The sequence below is a fragment of the Henckelia pumila genome, chromosome 4, assembly GCF_033568475.1.
Source record: "Henckelia pumila isolate YLH828 chromosome 4, ASM3356847v2, whole genome shotgun sequence".
In the NCBI taxonomy this organism is placed as follows: Eukaryota; Viridiplantae; Streptophyta; class Magnoliopsida; order Lamiales; family Gesneriaceae; genus Henckelia; species Henckelia pumila.
The window spans coordinates 123,434,357-123,455,214 of NC_133123.1; the positions used below are offsets into that span (position 1 = coordinate 123,434,357).

A 20,858-nucleotide genomic window follows, 5' to 3' on the forward strand; every position below is an offset into this window, starting at 1 on the left:
TGTGGTAGCATAGACCTTCCCCCAAAGCACATATAAATATACCATTAAAATTGTGAATTTTTTTCTTTACTTTTTTGTTTTCTACTTTATTATACATAATTAATTAATCATAATGTGTGTTAATTAATATTATCAATCAAATATCTCTTTTCTACTATGTATATATATTAAATATTAATAAACATATATCTAATTATAAATTTTCACGTGCATTGTACATGCTCTTTTTTAATATAACTATATAAGTGGTAATTTTCGATGTTATATATAGAGAGAATTGAAAAGCAGAGGGAATGAAATAATTAGAAGTTTATGTAGTTTTGATTATTTCGAGCATTGACAGTAGTCTACAAGCAAATACAACCAAAGTTCTCCCTTGACAAACTTAACAAACTTGTTTTTCCAAGTATTCTTATTTTTCAACCAACTAAATCAAAATTTATTTTAATATTATGTTCACACTTTTCTTATTTTGAAACTACAAAGAGAAGAAAAGGACATTGAACACTCTCTTGCCGAAGTAAAGACTACGACCACCTTTTCGAATGGTTATCAAAAGTTCACAAACTAAATCACCTCTCGCTTGTTTCTGAAATACATTTGCAGGCTGGCTTTATTGAGGACAACTTTTACATATATATAATCTCCAATATCATCTACAATCTTAAAAAATGCATACCTGATCGACTTGTTTGTCATGATTGTCCCAAATGTACCCCAGAATCCAATGATAAAACCGAGCCCCATAGAGATATAAAATCCAAGACTAATGATTGAATCCTCTTCATGCTCCCAATCCAGTAATGCATCGGTGAAGTTTGAATCTCGATGTGGTTCGTAATCTCCAAGGCAAGATTTATTGAGTATGGGACGTCCACAAAGTAAAGAATTTCCGATGTATGACGAATCACCAAAGTGTGAATCGGGAGGAATATTTCCAGAAAAGTTATTGTAAGACAAGTTCAAAACTCCTACTCTCAGTATCCAAATACCAGATGGAATACCCCCAGAGAGAGAGTTTCTTGATAGATCAAGAAAATCCAAGTAGATATTCATGTTGCCGATTTGTTGAGGAATAGATCCTGTCAAGTTGTTTCCTGAAAGATTCAATCCCACCAAGCCGATGAGTTGCGTGACTTCAAAAGGAATTTCACCCACTAAATAATTGTCTGAGAGGTCAATAAGTTTAACAAGTGACAGACCATTTATATACTTGACCGAATGCCCCTTCCACATTAGATACGCACCATCCAGCAAAAGGTTTTCCATTGAAAAGGTATCGTCTATACTTGGATTGACCAACCCTCCAACGAAATATTTTAACATAAAAGGAGTTGGTTTTTGAGTCATGGCCTTAAGAAAATGTAGGCATGTTGGTATTGCTCCAGAAATATTGTTTGAAGAAAGATCCAAGACTTGGAGTCTCTCCAAACTACACATGCTTGAAGGTATGGCTCCATGGAACTCATTGGAGCGTAGGCTTAGAAAAAGCAAGTTTCCAAAATCAGATCCCACCCAATTTGGTATCTCACCAGTTAGCCTATTGTTTCCCAGATCAAGCATTTCCAAGCCTCTGCAGCTCCTCATGGAAGTGGGGATGATTCCAGATAAACTATTATTTCGTAAATCCAACCATTCTAAAAATATCGAGTCAAGTGAATGTGGAATGTTTCTAGAGAAATTATTGTTGGCCAAATTAACAAATTCTGAATACCTAAAAAAGTTTGCAGAACATTCTGGAAGTTGCCCGGAAAATAGGTTATCTGAGAGGTCTAAGAAATAGAAGTGATTGTTATTGCATAGAAAGAACAGTGGACCCATAATTCTGTTTCTTGATAGATCTAATGCAGAACCGAACTTAATTTGAGGAACAAGTTCCAATGCCTCCAAGTTGCTGGTGGTAGGGAATGTGACATTGGGAAAGACACCATGTATTTGGTTATTAGATACATTCAGAAGTCGTGGTTGAGAAGCTGTATTAACGAACCACCCAGGAAATTTTTCTGTGATTTGGTTGGAGGAGATATCAAGAAACACTAACTTAGCCTAATGCCGTAGCCATTCCGGAAACTGTGGTCCTAAATTGCATCGGGAGAGACTCACAGCTATTAGCTGAAAGGTGGGGATCCAATCAAAGCTAAAATTCAAGGTCAACCGCGAGTTAGAAGACAAATCCAATAGATGTAACCTTGAGAGATTGAAGAGATGAGCCTCTGTGATGTTGTCTTCTAGCTGATTCCAACCAAGACACAAAATCTCCAGTTTAGACAAGAGTTCCAATAGTTTCTTTCAAAGGCCCATTGAACATATTGTGATTAAGATACAATTCTTTCAAGCATGAAGTTAACGTCAGATCGGATAGAGCACCCGTAAAATTGTTTGATGACAAATCAAGAACAATCAAATACGGAATATTTAGGTAGCCCTTTTGAATGATTCCGTTCAATTTATTATGCCCGAGTGCTAGTCGAGTCAGGGACAAGAACCTCGAAAAATCAATCAATGATCTAGTTATCATGTTGCGACTCAAATCCAGATGCTGCAATTTCTTTTCCAGAGGCCCATACAAGTTATCTAGCTGGGCAGTCAAAGTGTTCTGTTGCAGATTCAAGTACAGTAAACTAATTAAGGAATTCAATCCAGATGCTGCAATTTCTTTTCCGAAGAATTTAGGAATCCTGCCTTGAAGTATATTAAGAGAGAGATCGAGATGTGCAAGGGACCTAAGATGAATTAATAAACTCTGGGACAGAAGAAGGTTTAAAATTATTGAGACTTAGGTCTAGGTAATTTAAATGCTTCAGTTCAAGCAATGAATGGCTGATTGTACCTTGTAGAGGAGCATATCTACCAAATGAAGGGCCTCTAAGATTCAATCGTGTGACATATAGTATGATTATGGCAGTGGACACCTCTCCATTTGCAACACTCTCTTTTATTCTCTCCAGTTCCCCAAGACGAAAGTCGGCCATGTTCATCGAAAAGCTCGTCCTTGAAGATGAGAAGAGCCCATAAGCCAATGAAAGCATCACAGCAAATAAAAGAAGATTAAAGACTTCATCTTTGATGGGCATCATGTTTTTTTTTCTGGCTTGGATCAATTTATTGTGTGAACAATAATGTGCGTGAGATTTTCTTATATAAATTGTTGCTACTGCAAATTAAATGAACAAGTAAGGTATTTATAGGGAGAGATGTAATGAGACCAACCAACCTTTCTCCTTCCACCACCTACTCTTATGGGCCTGCCCCATGGGTAGGTGGAACTCGTTTATTGGTTCAAATCATGTGAGACCGCATAATTTGATCAATCATGTGCTTCCATCTATCACATGGGGTAAAACCCACGGGGTAGGATGAAATTTTTCCTCTTATGGGCTGACTTTACCAATTAGAGCTAGACTTAAACCTTGATTTTTGGCTATGGACTGGAACTGAGCATAAACATATGATGAGATCACTTGTAAAGTATCACCGACGAAAATAAAATGTTAACCAAATGCAAACAACAATTTCAACTCAAAATTGATACCTTTGTTTTCCCAAAGTACTAAAAGGCATGAATATATATAAATAAAGATGTTTCCAACGATAGAGGTGGAGTAGAGTTTCTATACGTGTGTTGTAACAATGGATCATATTCTTGTATTTTTAAATTCATTTGATGATGTGATCATGGACTACAAATAAATTTTGAAAAATAATGACTGATACTATGGTTTAGTTTGGACATTTACTTATTAAACGTTTTTATAAAAGTGTTTTTTAAAATTTTTTTATAAAATGTTTTAAAAGTTTTTTTTTTTTTTTTTTTTTTACATAAAATCTTGGCAATCTATATCATTTCCCCCCAAAAAAAAAGAATTATCTTAACGTATTATCGTGCAAGTTCGATCCCAGAAAATTATGAGATTCAAGTCCAAGTTTCGTGTATTACCGTTTGTGGACCAAGATAATAATAGAGAAGGGAAGACTGAGATAGACTTGACTAGGGCTGGCAAAAAATACCGAAATGCCGTCATACCGCCTTTATCGTACCGAAAAAAAACGAAAATATCGAAAATTTCGGTATACCTTAAATTTCGGTACGATATGATACCGTACCGAAATTTTCGGTATCGGTATCGGTATAAGATTTTTGAATTTTCGGTATTTCGGTATACCGAAAAAAAATCGGTATACACGGTATACCGATATTTTTTTTTAAAAAATAGTATAAAAAAATCGATATACACGGTATCATACCGACACCGTACCGAATTTCGATATTCGATACGGTATCGGTATGAATTTATGTCATACCAAAATTTCGGTATACCGGCATGTCGATATACCGAAATTTTCGGTAAGGTATCAGTATCGAAAATTTCGGTATCAAAATTTTTGGTATGATATGCGGTATTCGGTACGGTATGCGGTATACCGTACCGAACCACCCCTAAACTTAACTGAGTCAGTCAACTTAGACTTGGAATAACACGTAAAACTTGCCTCAAATGGTTGAGGATGGATGACTGGAGAGAAAACGGGGAGGAGTGGGATTCCGAATTTAAAGAAATTATTGTGCTTGTTGGAAATTAAATATTTGAATTAGGTTGAAAATTATTGTGTGATGATGTAAGTGATTATATATTTATTTTTGGACAATTCTCAAATGAGGTTCTATAAAATTATAAATAGACATCCTCATTTGTGATTAGAGCCGTCAATTTGGGTTAGGCTCGCCGGATCGGCCTGGCCTGCCACACAATTTAAGTGGGTTGGGTTGAAATTTTTTCAACCCAACAAAAGGTGGGCTTAGATGGGCCAAACCGCCTAGGCCCGCGACCTGCACGGGTTGGCCCGCGGGCCTGAAGAATTAATAATTTATTTTTATTTTTATTGTTATATAAGTATTTTTTTAATAAAAGTTGTGAATTTTTTTTGTTAATTACTTTATATAAAATTTACACACATGAAATCAATAATTAAAATTTTTATTAATATGTTTCTATTAATATTTATTTATGAAATGATATTTATAATTAATTATAATATTTTTTTATTTATTTTTATTTGTCGTGATCCAACCCGCGGGCCAGCCCGCCTAACCCGCAATCCACCTTAGATTGGGTTGGGTTGAGGATTTCCAGCCCGCCATCGACCCGCCAAAAGGTAGGATTTTGGTGGGTCGACCCGTCCCGCCATGGATTGGCCCGTTTGACTGCTCTATTTGTGATGAAAAACATAATTCAAGAGAGAAAAAATTTATAAAGTGTAGTATTTAATATATTTTGAGTTTTGGAGTTTTTACTTTTTACCATAAATTTTACTTTTTTCACAATACGTTATCAGCAGGATTGCTCGAAGACTTTCTATAATTTTCAAGTCCTAAATCTCAAGAAAAGGCAAAAATATTCAACAAGTAAGAATATTTATTTTACTGTGACTCTGCCGGTTGTTCTAAATGAAATATATAGTTTAACACTAACATTTATTTTATCGCATCTAACATTTACTTTATCGTATCTAACATATAAATCATATAATTTATTTAGACGATAGCGTGGCTCTGCCGGTTGTTCTAAATGAAATATTATGATATAATCTAACATTTACTTAACGTAATATTTATGAATTATTATTGTGTATATATTATAATATATTAATTATATTTGTATAATTTCATATTATTATATAAAAGGATGTCTATGACACAACTTTATAATAACGTGATATGATTATATATTATTGCTTATATATTTTATTGTGTATATATATACTAACTATATTTGTATAATTTTAAATTATTATATAAAAAGAGTCTATGACAGCTCAATATAATAATGTGATATGATATACATAATTATTTAATTATCATTATCATTATATGCATCACATGATTATCATAATTTTTTTTCTCTCCCAACGATCACAAACGGTCATAAACGATAATAAAACGGTTAGTTTTTGTCTTATAAATATGATCACTCAAACACATTTCAACCACACCAAACTCACTCTTTTTTATCAAAAATTATTTCTTCTCGATTTTTCGAAGAAAAAGAAGATGACATTTTCAAGGCTATTTTTTTTATAACTATTATAATCATCATACTCACGAGCCTTGTATTTATCGGTGATTTATCCAACACGCATTTTTTCTCTATTTGTAAACATGCTTGTACTCATCGTTTTTTCATTATTTTGTATTGTCATATTAATGGAAATTAACTAATAAAATATATTGTTATTTTTTCTAGTACCACCATGTCAAATTTGGCAAAGCTTGAATTCGTTGCACTAGATATTATCGAGAAAAATTATATTTCATGGACTCTCGATGTAGAAATGCATCTTGAGTCATTGGGTTTAAATGATATTTTCAAAGAAAATAATATATCATCCTCACAAGATAAATCAAACTTATGGTTTTCTTGCGTCGACATCTTGATGAAGGATTGAAATGTGAGTATCTCACAGAAAAAGACTCAATGGTTTTGTGGAAAAGATTGAAAGAAAGATTTGAGCATATAAGAAAATTTATACTTCTGGCCGCCCGAAATTAATGGAATACATTAAGATTCCAAGACATTAAAAAAGTCAGTGATTACAACTCTGCGATGTATCGAATAGTCTCACAATTAAAATTTTGTGGAGATGAGGTTACTGAAATGGAAATGTTTGAGAAAACATTTTTCACTTTCCACGCATCAAATATAACTCTACAACAGTATAGAGTGCGTGGATTTTCAAGATATTCTGAACGCATCGCATATATTCTTGTGACGAAAAAGAATAACGAATTATTAATGAGAAATCATCAGACCCGACCTACTGGATCAACGACATTTCAAGAAATAAATGTCGTAAGTAAAAATAAAAACCAAAATCAAAGTCATAGACAAGATTTGGTCGTGGACAAGGTCGAGGACAAAGACGTGGGCGTGGGCGTGGATGTAGAAATGATCGTGGTCATGGTCACAACCGTAGATATGAAAACAATCGAGATAGTTACTTTCATAACTCATCTCAAAAAGAAGTCACGAACCACCCACAAAAAAGGCATCATGAGAACATGAGCATGAATGAAAATCACTCAAAACGAATTGAAATTTCTTGTTTTAGGTGCATCACTCCAGGACATTGGTCTCGTATTTGCCGAGTTCCTGAGTATCTTTGTAAGCTCTATAAGCAATCAATAAAGGAAAAAGAAAAGAAGACCAATTTCACTGAACACAATGACCAATTGAGTGATTCAACGCATTTTGATGCCTCAGATTTTCTGAATGATTTCTCTAATGATCAATTTATTGGTGGGACAAAAATGTAAATTTTTTTTTTATCATTTGTGCATATATATTGTCGGTAATATTTTATTGAATAAATATGATATGCATTTTTCTCAATTATTTGCATATGTACTGTCTGTAATTTTCATTGCATATTTTTTTTGAAGTTCAATATGAAAAATGGTATGAGCAAAGCTAAACAAGAAACTAATCCCATGAAAGTTTGCATACCTGATAGTGGTACAACGCACACTATTCTCCGAGATAAAAGATATTTCTTGGAACTAAAACCAACAAAAACAATGGTGAATACAATATCAGGTCATGTAGACTTGATTAAAGGTTGTGGTAAAACACAATTTTTGTTACCTAATGATACAAAATTTCTGATAAATGATACTTTATATTCCCACAATCGAAAAAAAATTTGTTGATTTTTAATGACATATATTCTCATGGGTATGTGTGGGGCCTCGGGTTGTTAATCTCAATTCTCTCGAGACAATTAATAAATAAGCATCATTAATAAAAAAATAATAAGAAAGGTCAAAAAAAATTATTTTTTTTTCAACTAGGGTTGCGCTCGAGCGGCACTTTTTGGCCGCTCGAGCGCTCCCTCATACCCAACCTTCGGGTTGGGATTTTAAGGCAGCGCTCGGGCTGCATTTTTCTGCAGCTCGGGCCTATTCTGGGCAGAATTCTGCCCTGTTTTGGCAGCTCTATTTCTTAATCTTCCAATCTACTTCAATCATGCTCTTTTGATTCTATTGGAAGGCATCATAAATATTCAAGTAGCAAGTATTGGCTACAAGCATGCCATGGAGAGTGAGATACAATTATTAAATTTGACGACGACATTATACAGATGCAAATTTTCATTTCACTAAGAGCACGTAAGATAATAAAAAAACTGAAAAACGAAGTCTATGCATTTGGAGGTTAGCGCCATTCTAGCACACAATTCAAAATGAGTCAAATTTTAATGTATGGCTTGGTTCGAGTGTAACTTCTCGTCCCCTTTGACCGACTGTCATTTTCTAGTGTCATTCGCAATGATGATATTAATATGGGATATTGCTGAAAATCTCCTATGACTATTAACCACTTGTGCTTTCAAATTTTGAACACAAATATCCCAAAAACACGTACGAACAAGGGATTGTGCGTTCAAATTTTGAAAACATAGGGATATATGTGTTCAAGATTAAAAAACATAGGAAGCTAATAGATCATTCTAAAAGGGGTTTTTAGCAATCTTGGTACTTCACGGGGTAATGTATCCAATTACTCCTATTAATAGTTGGATCGTTCTCAAACATAAATAGGAAATCCTCATAGATGTACAACCCAAAACTGAGCTAAATGAGATAAAAGCTATCCCATACACAGTAATTATTATGTGTGCTTGGATTCACTAGCAACATAAACTCCTAATTTTAACTTTCAACTTGAGAAGTATTCTTAATCATTAACTCGATCTATAAGATTTTCATAAACATAGAAGCGAGAATCACCATTTATTATTGAGAAACAAAGGATACATGACCATTTGCGGGAATGAGATTTAAGATGAGAAGGAAGACCCATTTGTATCTCGTGTCAGAATTCCCAAAGTGACAATTTTGGAAATCATTGAAGCAATTTTTTGCTGCATTTTGGAACAATTAAAACAATAGTATCAATAACATAATAAAAACGTAAACTAAGCAAATTCCATTTAATTACAACGTGAAAATGATGTGACGATATCCAAGTCATGCTGCATTATATGACTTAAATGATGTCTCTCCTGAAATGCAGTTTCCATTCAAAGCACAATTTACCTTCAACATATAAACCAAACATTTTATGATACAACTGCGACCCAAGGGAAAGGTTTACAGATGAAATCTTGCAGCATGAGAAGTCATGGTTCCTGCATGAGAACATCAGAATCAAAAGATATCTGAAAAGTAAAACAGGACTAGAAAAAAGGGTCTCATGCACAAAGAAAGATGAGCAAAGTACTCAAAACATTTGATCTAGCGATGTCAGAATCTAGATTTGACATAGTAATTAGTCTGGCATGCATAAGCATTTAAGAATGATTAAAGTTAATTATGGTAAAATTATATCACGAAAGTAATTTCATATTTCTAGTCATTACATTACCCCCTGAGAAAATATTCATGCGATGAACTATGTAACTGAAGTAATTTCAACAACATCGAACAGATAACATTTGTCAAAAATACATGAAACATGCTTTTGGAATTTGGAATAATGCCATGACTCTTATAATAAATTTTGGCATGGCAACAACACAAACCAGCGGGCAGGTGGGCTAAAATTTGGACTATAGGTAAAACAAAGTTATCAAGCGTGCAAGGCATACCAAGTCACTGAGGCACTGTTTGGTTCATAGATTGGATGATAAATTAATAATATAAGAATTTTAAATCAATATACTTGGATTAGAAAATGGTGTATGACACTAATCCTTAGAAGAACTTTTTTTTTTATCAGAAACAAATGTCATGTTATTAATAGGTAAAAAAGTTACATACAAATGTGGACCAGAGGTCCACAAGTTCCTCTAGGGGTCTAATATGAAGATTATGCTAATTCAAAACCATACTCAAGTTCCTTAAAAGAACTTGAGACAAGCATTGGGCAAAACAATAAATCAATGTACCAAAAGGTGCCTAAGGGGTCTTGATGCTCGAGAAGCAAGGCGAGGTACACACTTTTCAAAATTGAGGCTTCCTAAAAGAAATAAATGACACTCATCAAATATTCTGAATCAAATTCAAATATCAGATGTAAATAAAAATGACTAGTAAACTAATTAGTAGTTATGAACTATAAAGCATAAATCCCAAATTAAAAATTTATGTCATCGATTAAGATTTCTTAGAGAAGACTATCTCCCCTAAAATAAAAAATTAAGCCAAAAACCCAAATAATCAATAGAATGGTTATAGATGTAGTTCTAAACGATTGACCAAAAAAATAAGGAAATATATAAAAACGACAAAGCAAAAATCAACTTCAAAGCCATAAAGATACAAAATAAAACTCGTTGAGGTTATCGATACTGGCCATTGCCGTCGCTAAGAAGCAAGTTTAACACACTGAGCAAACAATATGGTAACACGGTAGCAATCAAGGCTATTGAGTTGGATGAATTGAGGCATAGACATCACTAAATTCCGCAAGGAGAACATGTTTTTATTTGAATATGTTATCTGCATAAGTTTGGTAACAAGAACGTAACGAGCAACGACTTTATATAGAATGGTGCTTTGCTCTAATCATTGATACAAATTATTTTTAGGTTTTGTGTAAGCGGGAGGCAGCCATCGACTGCACCACCTTTGCTCGAGGCGGTTGAAGGTGAGATGAGGCGGTCAGGTGGGTTTAGGTGGTAAAAAATTCAACAAAATTTAAAAATCCTACTTTATTAATACATTATGCACCCTCTCTCCGAAACATAATGGTCAACCCAATCACCCACATGTGTTACAAGCCCTACCTTCTCCCGCCTCAAATGTCCGCCGTGGGCCAACCCACTAGGTTAGAACAATTATTACATTACTATGTTACGTTTCAATATTAATATGGTGATAAATCTTTATTTGTACCTTGTATAAATTTTATGAAGATTATTTATGCATAGACATCATTTAATCTATGCATATATTTCATGATTATATATAATTAAAAATACAGTATAAAAAAGTTCAACCGCCTAGGCGGTAGGCGGTCACTGACTGCTGACTGCCCCAACACCGCCTACCGCCGTCTACAACACTGGTTTTGTGAGATCCTTTATCAACTCCATAAGAAATTATGGTCGTTTATAAAATTGGGAGGCTCTCCATTTCAACAGAGTTTTTGGGTTTAGGTTACCATCCAGTTTGTGCCAGTAATCTGGCACATAAGTTTAAGGTACATGTGCCAGAATGCTTATCAGTTAGAGAAAATCGTTTAGAGTGGTTGCCATGGACATCGGCCTCTCAAGCGGTAAAATTACAATGATCACCTCTCTGAAATCTAAAAATAAAGAATAAAAACCCCTATGTTAAATTAAAGGTCTATCCCGAACGTGTGTTTTTAAAAATAAGGCATATTTACCCCATTTGTACTTTGTAGGGTTTTATGTCTATATTTTAAAACACAGGGTTTTAGAAGACCATTAATTTTATGTAAAGGTTACGTGCTTTTTGAGATTTTCATAGGGGTTATAAATTTTATTTGCCCGTTTATCAAGAAGTTAGTCACATAACGACTTCACATCGGCTCTACAAAAAGATATACAAAACTTTACAAGATTGAGTGGGTCTCTCACTCCACTTGGCTACTACTAAGATTTGGATTCCTTTTTGGGCCCATTGCATAATGTATATTGTACAGATAAAACGGGATCATCCTAAAGATCTTGGTGTCTCTTATACAAGAAGTGAGAGGAACAAACTGATTTGAGCCAACTTTTTCCGAATATTCACAAGGTGGCTATTTGATACTCTCACAAAGCTACCGTGACATGTTCAAGGTATCGAAGAAAACTTACCATGAAATCACTGAACCCCTCATTTCTTGCTTTTTAAGGTGAAAAACGTGATTATATTTTCCAGCGGTTTTGTAACAACCTTTCTGCAGCATTGTAAAGCAGTTTCCACCTCATAATAGTATGGTTATCAAAGAGTGGTAACTTATGGATAGATGTTAAGCATTTTATACGACGGAGAATATTATTATAATATCTCATCAGCGTAGCACCTAGAACTATCGCTAGTCGAATTACCCTATACATAGGCTTCACTATTATCTTCTATCCTATAGTGAGGATTGAAGAGTGAGTACAAAGGAGAAGATAAAAAATAAAAAATCATGGCTACTGATCTCACAAACCTCGAAAATGAATGGTGAGCGAAAGAAATCTTCAACAAAATCTGGAAAAAGCTAATACTACCATGTTGATTACCACCCTTCTCAATACCCTTTCCTCTTGCCTCGCGGCTCAATCAAAACAAACAAAATAACCATCAATCAAACTCCGGGACGAATTTATAAAGGATGGGACCATCAATGCATCTTTCAGCAGGTAGGGTATAATTCAATTCTAAGTTCTGACATAAATGATGTACACCTAGGGATAGCTGCAGTCATTTTGTGGGAAATCACGGGTCGTGGAAAATATGTCATGATGATTAATCCGGAAGAAATCGAAGAATTTCTTGGGAATCCTACAAAATCCTTTCGTTTTTTTTCTCTTATAGATGATAAGAACTTCACCTGAGTTCGAATCCTACTGAGAGATCCACTAGAATACTGTTGAGAGATCCACTAGAGATCAGAAATTGTTGAAGAAACAACAAGTTCCTTCTTTTGTCCCTTCCAGGATTGGAAAAGAAAGAACTGATTAATATATTAAAGATAATTACATATTTACAAGATACATCTTGTTTCATCATATTCAGGGTGTACTATTGGTCCTTATATATCGTATTAAGGATCGAAATATGGTCGAACGAAAGGGTCTCTATTTGAGGGGCAATAAAAGACTCAAAGATCGTAGATCAATGTTCTCTAGAAGTAATTTATGATTTCATGTGGTCGTGCCCCGTTCCAATTCCTAGATTCCAAGTGGAAGTTATCCATTCACTGTTGATTTATTTCTCTTTTTATCCAATATTTTCCTAAAATGTTAGCAAATCGAATCCAATCACAAGCAAAGCAAATATTGAGCAGTTTAAGGATGTGAAACAAGTTTGATTGTACATCCAAAAAATGATTATGCATGTAATTCGTTCTGCTAACGAGAGAAACGGTTTGAAATCCATAACTAGGGGGAATCCACACCCCTACATGGACATCTAGAAATATAAGCAGGCTACTTGAGGAAAAATATTGACATCAAGAAACCATTCAAGAAAAAGATATGCTAGAAAATTAAAAAGGAAAATTTAAGATCAAGTTCAAGAGGCAGGACCAGTCTTTCATCGGCAATATAGAGCAGTCAGGTTAGCAACTCACCAACTATAACTAAGAATGAAGATTAAAAGATATATGTATCTTCAGGGCTAATTATTTCCAGATATACAAGCAAACAGAATTATGCTCACCAAAGAAAATATGTAAAAAAATTTAACTTTGCTTGCAAAAAATTAACTACAATCTAGTCATGAAACAATAATTCCAATTACGACACCAACATAAATGCATAGAAGAAAATCACCTGCGGGTTCTGGCTAAACTAATAATAATTAATGAACATTGTAAAATACTTCATGATTTTCACATATCTAATGACAGAGAAACCAGATTTTAAGTAGGAGAGGATTTTGAAATGCTAGCCTTCTGGTTCTTCTTCACATAAGCCTGCAAAGAATTAAAATATTTGCATGAATTTATTTATTGCTAAACTGAATAGCAAAAAATCAACAAATATTGATAAAAGTTATATAAATCTATAGTATAGAATTTTGTGATTTAGGAATTAAAGTTATTAATGCCGCAGAAGATAACTTTTGGATTAAAAGGTTTTGCCACGTAGAACGATTACACATAAAATCTCCTTCAAAGAATTTTATGCAATTCCTTTAAGAAAAAATATTGGTCATCTTCAAGAATAAGCATATTCACGCCTGGTCTAATTGGATACAATCCAACACCAACACTTAAAATATCCAAATGATAAAATTCCAATACAGAAGTAATTATGCTTTTTTGTCATGAAGGCATCCACGTCAAAAGCAGAATGACTGCATCTAATTTAATCATGCCATCTAGCTTTGAAACAAAATGCGGTGAAGGGAATTCTCTTGAAAGATATTTTGTAGCAAATAAAGATTTGTTTAGCTAGGAATAATTTGTTTAGCACAGTAACGTAGGAATTATTGTAGACATTTATTATTAATTAGTTGATTCTCCTAAATATAAACCCCATTTGAGATGAATAGTATCAAATTGGTTCCCCATCTAAAATTTTCCACACGGCATGACGAGCCGAGATTCCTGTTTAAATTCTATCTCAACTACCGGATGACCATCTTCCACCTGGAATATTTGGTTGTGGGTCATTTTTCCATATCAATAGTCCTGACCTAGGGAAAATAGATCCAAGGGTCGTCGAATGTACTCTTGAGGGATTCTATTGCAGAGAAAAAGGACTCAAATGATGTTATCCACCACCGTATAAAATTTTGTCCTTGAATCTTGGTTCAAGTCACATCTGGTGAAAAATGATACTGATATTTTCCAAACTATCATCTAAGGGAGAGTACATTTTTGGAAGATAAAGGTTATAGATTTCTTCCTACTTGACCTAGCTTTTCCTAAGTCTCCACTAACTCGCATCAGGTTCCAACTATGAACCAATTTTTTTTAAAAATTATTTTACCAATACAATACCAACCTTGCCAACAAGCCTATTTCCTGCTGGTTGGTAGCAATCGATACACTCATGTCAACTCTAAATAAAAAATCATCCACATGTCTACAGAAAAATCTCAACCAATAGAATCCATCACTGGTATGAGGTAACTACATCCAATTTTCCTTCCAGTTTTCCTTTGACAGATAGCTATATTCCTGACATTGATTTACTTGTTGCATTAAGCAAGCTGTTCACAGAATACTCACAACCTAAAGGGAACTCTAGGGAGAAATATTTTGTTGAGGGAAAATGATATATTCCAACTGGAAGCAAACTCAGTAGTTGATAACAGGTCCATACCTCGGTGGAGGAGATCTTCTGACACGGAGAAACAAAATGTGGCAGCTAGATCAGGTGTGAATCAGAATCAAGAACACTGACACAAGATGATGATGAGGCAAACAGACACTTCACAAAAGCAAGATTGAGAAGTGCTGTAGAGAATAGTCCTGAAAGATTTTATTTTGTGTATGGGATTCAGGAGCTAGGTTTTAGGTTGTCGTACTAATCAAACATTAATTAGCTGATTCTCTTGTATAAAAACACCATTGAGATAAATAAAATCAGCTATATCCTCCTGAAATATCTAAGACCTTATTAAATGTCCAAAATTAAATTAGTTAAAAATCCTCGGAGTAGAAAAAAGCCCACTCTCGTTGGGCTTCAATCAAAGCGAAAAAAAGTATACTTTTTAAAAACGAACGCAGGAGTTGAAGCAAATGAACACGGAATCGTTCTAACATAAACAGAGCACAACCTACAAAACTGGAAAAGAACATCGTTGCAAACAAATATCATTAATGAGTATAGTATCATAAAACATAATCAACACGAACCTGTACTAGCTCAAAAATCTTCGATCTTGAGGCTGAAATGTATCTGTGGTGGTCATTTTTGGACCTGGGAAATTTGGATGGCTGGATACTCGCAATAATTTTGTCAATGGATTTTTTGATGACAATTTTGTAGGCATCTTTACTCAGATTTCCCTGCTCCCAAAATGGTTTCAAAATTTGCCTAATATGTTCAATTAGGACAAATTTGAAGGAGTGGATCTCCCGAATGTTATTACTCTTTGAGCGATCAACCTCGGCAACCCCAATGTTTCCTTTATGTAGCAATGGCTCCACCCTTTCCCCTCCAACAAATGAAGAATTTGTCCCTCCAAATGTCGTCTCCGGTACAATCTGTGGCTCCTGAGCAGGAGCAGCATTCCTATTCAAAGAAAGTTGAAAATGGACTTGAGTTTGCGATTGACAAGGTTATTTGATTCTTTTTTTCCAAACAAAATAAGTAAATTTAAATATTAATTAATAAAAAATTTTAAAAAATTATTGAATGAATTTATGTATATTTTGTCGAATGCATATATATCAAATTTTTTATACACATTAATAAGAATGGTTAAAAAATATTAGTGAAAATGTTAAGCAAATTTATGTATATTTTGACTGATGATAGATATTATAAAATAATTTATATATTTTTAGGAGAAATTGTTTTTTTAATCCTATAAGTTTCTTTCTTTACGATTTTCGATTATCTATGTTTTTAAATTTAACTTTTAGTTTGTTATTTTTGTTTTGTTTTTTGAATTTAGTCATTTTTTCGTCGTTGTGCTGACATCACACTAATTCAGCGTCGATGTGGAACTGACATGTGTATTGCCAGATAAGCATTTTCGATTAAAAAATTACTAAAATTGCTATAAAAAAACCTAAATACACAAGATTAAACTTAAATCTAAAAACATAAAAGACCAAAATCACAAAGTGACAAACTTACTGGACTAAAATTGTAATTTTTCCTTGTACAGGTAATGAATATAAAGGGGTTTGTTTGGAAGAGATTATTCGTGCTTATTTTGTTGTTAGGCTAGATTGTGGGCCATTTAAATATATAGGTCTAGTCTTGTTTTCAATTCAATAAAAGGGACTCTTGACTTTTTAATTCAGTCAAAGGGTCTCAATTAAGGGTAGTTTTGTCTTTTCATAATTTTTTTTTTTGGAAAAAAATAAATTATGTATAACTCTCATCCAGTGTTTTCGGAACCGGACCGGCCGGTTCGATCGGGAACCGGTCTCCGGACCGGTCCGGTCCGACCCCAAAAATCGGAAAACTGGTCCAACCTGTCAGAACCGGTCAAAAACCGGTTGGACCGGCCAAGAACCGGTTTTTTGAATTTTTTTTATTTTTTATTTTGAAAATTTAAATTTTTTTGTTTTTAAACCTTAGATTTAATATTTTTATATATAAATACATTATTATTTGAAATTTCTACTTCATTAATTTTTTTTTAATAATTATTGGTTTTTTAAAAATAAATAATTTATTATTTAAATAATTTATAACTATAATTGATATTTTAAATATATTTACATATTTATTTAGCTTTTAATCTATGTTAAATATATATTTTATGTCTATTTATATAATTTTTGAGTTTTTAAAATTCCAAAATATATTATTTATTATATTAAATTATATAAACGATTTTCCGGTTCGACCGTCCGGTTAAAACGGTCCAATCGGTTGGACCATTTTTTCTAAGTAAATCGGTTCGATCACCGGTCCGGTAATGAAAACACTGCTCTCATCTTCCCTCCCTGTCCTCTCTCCTCTCCAGGATTCGAACCTGGATCTCCTCCCTCCTCCTGGGTTCTAACCACTAAGCCACCAATATTTTTAATAATAATACTAAACAATAAAATATATATACAATGGTTTGGGGTGGACCCAAGCCTGGGTTGACCAAGCCGGGGCCCGGGCCCTAGCTTGGTCGACCCAAGCGGTCGACCCAACTAGCATGGTCGACCCAAGTTGGGTCGACCCAGCAGCCAGCAGCTTGGTCGACCCAAGTTGGGTCGACCCAGCCTTGGTCGACCAAGGCTTGGGAAAAGAAGAATGAGAAAAGTAGGAGAGAGAAAATAATGTTTTTTTATTCAGAGGTCTATTTATTGAATTAAAACCAAGATCATGTGCGAAAGGATTGTTGGTCTTTCTTCTTGTAAAGGACTTGTTCAATTCATCTATTTTATGGATTTGTTGAAAATGCTCAATTTCGCGTGGAAAAAAAAAGAAAAAATATATGTCAATCTAGTCCATGTGCTAGCATCGACATAACCTTATTTTCTCATGTATCATGAAGCCCTAATTCATGCCTGTTTCAGTCAAGTCTGAAGCAATTTTCGATACTCACGTAAAGACTATAAAATGGAATTTAGTCGATTTGCACTCAAGATTTCATGATTACATGAAGGGCAAAAAGGAAAGGAAATAATTTGGAGACAGTATATTTCACGCCTTACCAAAGGAAATTTCGAAATTGGAGAAAGGTTGGGGATAACCGAATTCAAGAATTGGTGAGAAAGCAACAAAAAGAGATATATCTATCTTTAATTAGACCAAAAGTTTTCAATTTTTATTTAGACAAAAACTTTTGTGAGACGATCTCACGGACCAATTTCGTGAGATGAATCTTTTTTTTTTTTTGGATAATCCATGAAAACATATTACTTTTTTGCCAAAATATTTTTTTATGTAAATATGAGTCGGGTTGACCAAGCTATTCCAGCATATTGTATGCAAACTTTTCTTTTACCGACTTCCTTACTCTAGGAACTACATAGAATGTTAAGCTCATTTTGGTAGGGTTAAAAACAAGGTAATAATCAAGGAATAAACTGGTTGAATTGGAAGCATATGTGTGTTCAAAAAGATGAAGGAGGGTTGGGATTTCGGAACTTGAAGTCTTTTAACTTAGCGTAGCATTTGGAGCGTAAAAATACTAAGAAGGTGTTTGGGAGAGCTTATAAGCTCTTGAAAACAGTTTATAAGCTCTTTTTTGTTAAACAGTTAATAAACTGTCAAAATAAGTTGTTTGACAGTTTATAAGCTGTTTTTAAAAAAGTAAGGTCACCCATAAATTTTTTTTTAAAAAAATTATTTTGATATTTTACTTCTCCATATTATCCCTAAATATATTTTATTAAATTCTCACCACGCCCTCTTCCATTTTTTGTACATGATTTCTCAATTTTTTTTCAAAATTAAAATTTAAAATAGTTTTTTTAATATATGTTTAACATTTATGATAGATTTAAAAATATTTTGTATGTATATTACTATTTAAATTACTTTCATAGTGTTTTAACTATTTTGGTAATTTCGACAATAAAAATAACATATAATACCAAACACATCAACATCTTTAAGTTGTTTAAAAATAAGTTCATCCAAATACTTTAACAAATTATATTTAAAATAAGACCTGAGAGCTAGCCTAGTTCCTAAAACAGCTTACAGAGCTTATAAACTGTTTTTTATAAGCTTAGCCAACTAAAGGTTGTAGTGGAAAGTTGGGACATGTCATAATATTGATATATGGAAGGACCCTTGGTTGAGAGATGAAACAAATTTCTTTGTGTCTACTCTTTTTTTTTTTAAAAAGGGTTGATCCCGAAGGAGACCCCATTCCACATAAGTCAGAGGCCCATTGGCTCATGCGGAGGGTAAATCGAGATTGTGTCTACTCTTGTTAACTCGAATAAAGGTGAACGAGCTTCTTATTCCGAGATGTCAAAGTTGGGACCATGAATTATTGCTGGAATATTTCACTGGCAGAGATGTACAAGAAGTTTTTGAATATTCCACTTCCTTTAACCTTGAGGCAAGATCGAATAATCTCGCACCAAACAAAGGATGGAGTGTACTCGGTTAAAAGTGCTTACATAACACTCATGAAAGAACTGGAGAAACATAGGGCACAAACAACACAGAAAAATGGAAAGAGCTATGGAAGCTACAAGCCCCACCTAAATTTAAATTCATGCTTTGGCGAGCCGTCAAAATTGTCTTCCTACAAGAACAAACCTTCGTAGGAGAGGAATAAACTGTTCTCTATTGTGTGTGATCTGTAATAGGGATATGGAGAATACATGACACACATTGTCTCATGTCCATATGCAGCAGAATGTTGGACAACTTCAAATATAAAGGATATTGTTGATCAATGTGCAGAAAACAATTATGGTTTTGTCAATTGGTTTTTTAAAGTGCTAATGGCAGGAGATAAGATGAATGTAGGAAAATTCGCAACTTTGATCTGTAGTATTCGGATACAACGGAACAATAAACTATGGAGAGATACGATGGATGATTGTTACCAAGCTATGTTTAATGCATTGAGATCCTTTATGATTGGTTGGACATAAAACAAAAAGGAACAAGGGGCAGGAAAACAATGCAATTGAAAAAAAAAACCTACAGAATGGAAAAAGTTGCAAGCTCACTTCTTGAAGATTAATGTTGACGCAACATTCTGCACTGAAACCAGAAGTATGGGATTCGGAATGGTGGTCCACGATACTGAAGGAAAGTGTGTTGGATGTCAGTTGATGATAGTGGAAGAGCTATGTGAGGCGAAGGAGGGAGAAGCAATGGGATTATGAGAAATAGTTTCATGGATCCGTGAAATGAAATTCAATCGAGTAATATTTAAGATGGATGCTCATGTGGTTGTGAAGGCATTTGGCTCCACAAAAACTGAAGAATCTGGATTTGGAGCTATAATAGAGGAATATCGGCTCATTTTGCAACAGAAACCGAGTTTTTCTATTGCTTTTATTAGTCGGTTAGCCAACGAGGTTGCTCATGTTTTGGCAATCAAATCCCGATTTTATGCTAATCCTTGTTATTGATCGAGTCCACCAAATCATATTAGTGATATTGTAGCTCGAGAATCCCTTATTTATCAACAAAATTTATACCTATTTTAAAAAAATGAGTCGGGTTGATCCGTTTTATAGATAAGAATCTACTCTTTATTTTTTGGCCTTGGTGTGGCCAAACATGTAATTCTTGGTCAAGGAATACAAAACTTTGGGATTTTATTGGCCTGTGAAAATTATAATTGAGGTTTGTGCATAATTTTGGTTTATTTATATCTGAGTGTCAATTGTTTTCGTGTATTGTCAAGATTATTGATTATTTATTTGTTTGTTAAACTGGTCAACTAGTTTTGATTCGTTTAATCTACTGCTAAATTAGATGCAGTCAAATTCATAAAGTGTTTGATCCCTCTACCATATGAAACAACTGAATTTTATGTTCTGAATTATTAATTCTTTGGGAGAAAAACTAACTAGATAATGCAACAACTTAATTGT

At 33.8% G+C, this 20,858-nt stretch overlaps 2 protein-coding genes across 6 annotated transcripts; both read right to left on the reverse strand.

Moving 5' to 3' along the window:
- Positions 1 to 86: 86 nt before the first annotated feature.
- Positions 87 to 3,543, reverse strand: LOC140860090 (receptor-like protein EIX2). Of its 5 annotated transcripts, none has more exons than XM_073262864.1 (2): positions 2,831 to 3,136; positions 87 to 1,097 (listed from the first exon to the last, which is right to left on the reverse strand). In XM_073262864.1, the coding sequence occupies exons 1-2, from the start codon at positions 3,075 to 3,077 to the stop codon at positions 568 to 570; spliced, it is 777 nt and encodes a 258-aa protein (XP_073118965.1). In that variant the 5' UTR covers positions 3,078 to 3,136; the 3' UTR covers positions 87 to 567. The 5 variants fall into 5 exon arrangements, with proteins under 5 accessions (XP_073118965.1, XP_073118961.1, XP_073118964.1 ...); XM_073262860.1 differs by adding an exon at positions 3,215 to 3,543 and having other exon boundaries at positions 98 to 2,991; XM_073262863.1 differs by having other exon boundaries at positions 98 to 2,596.
- Positions 3,544 to 8,542: 4,999 nt separating this feature from the next.
- On the reverse strand, positions 8,543 to 20,154 carry LOC140861667 (uncharacterized). Its single transcript, XM_073264688.1, has 6 exons — positions 20,024 to 20,154; positions 15,528 to 15,906; positions 13,611 to 13,634; positions 9,946 to 10,016; positions 9,095 to 9,186; positions 8,543 to 8,919 (listed from the first exon to the last, which is right to left on the reverse strand). Exons 1-6 carry the CDS (start codon positions 20,152 to 20,154, stop codon positions 8,792 to 8,794), a joined length of 825 nt encoding a protein of 274 aa, XP_073120789.1. The 3' UTR covers positions 8,543 to 8,791.
- Between the last annotated feature and the right edge of the window lie 704 nt (positions 20,155 to 20,858).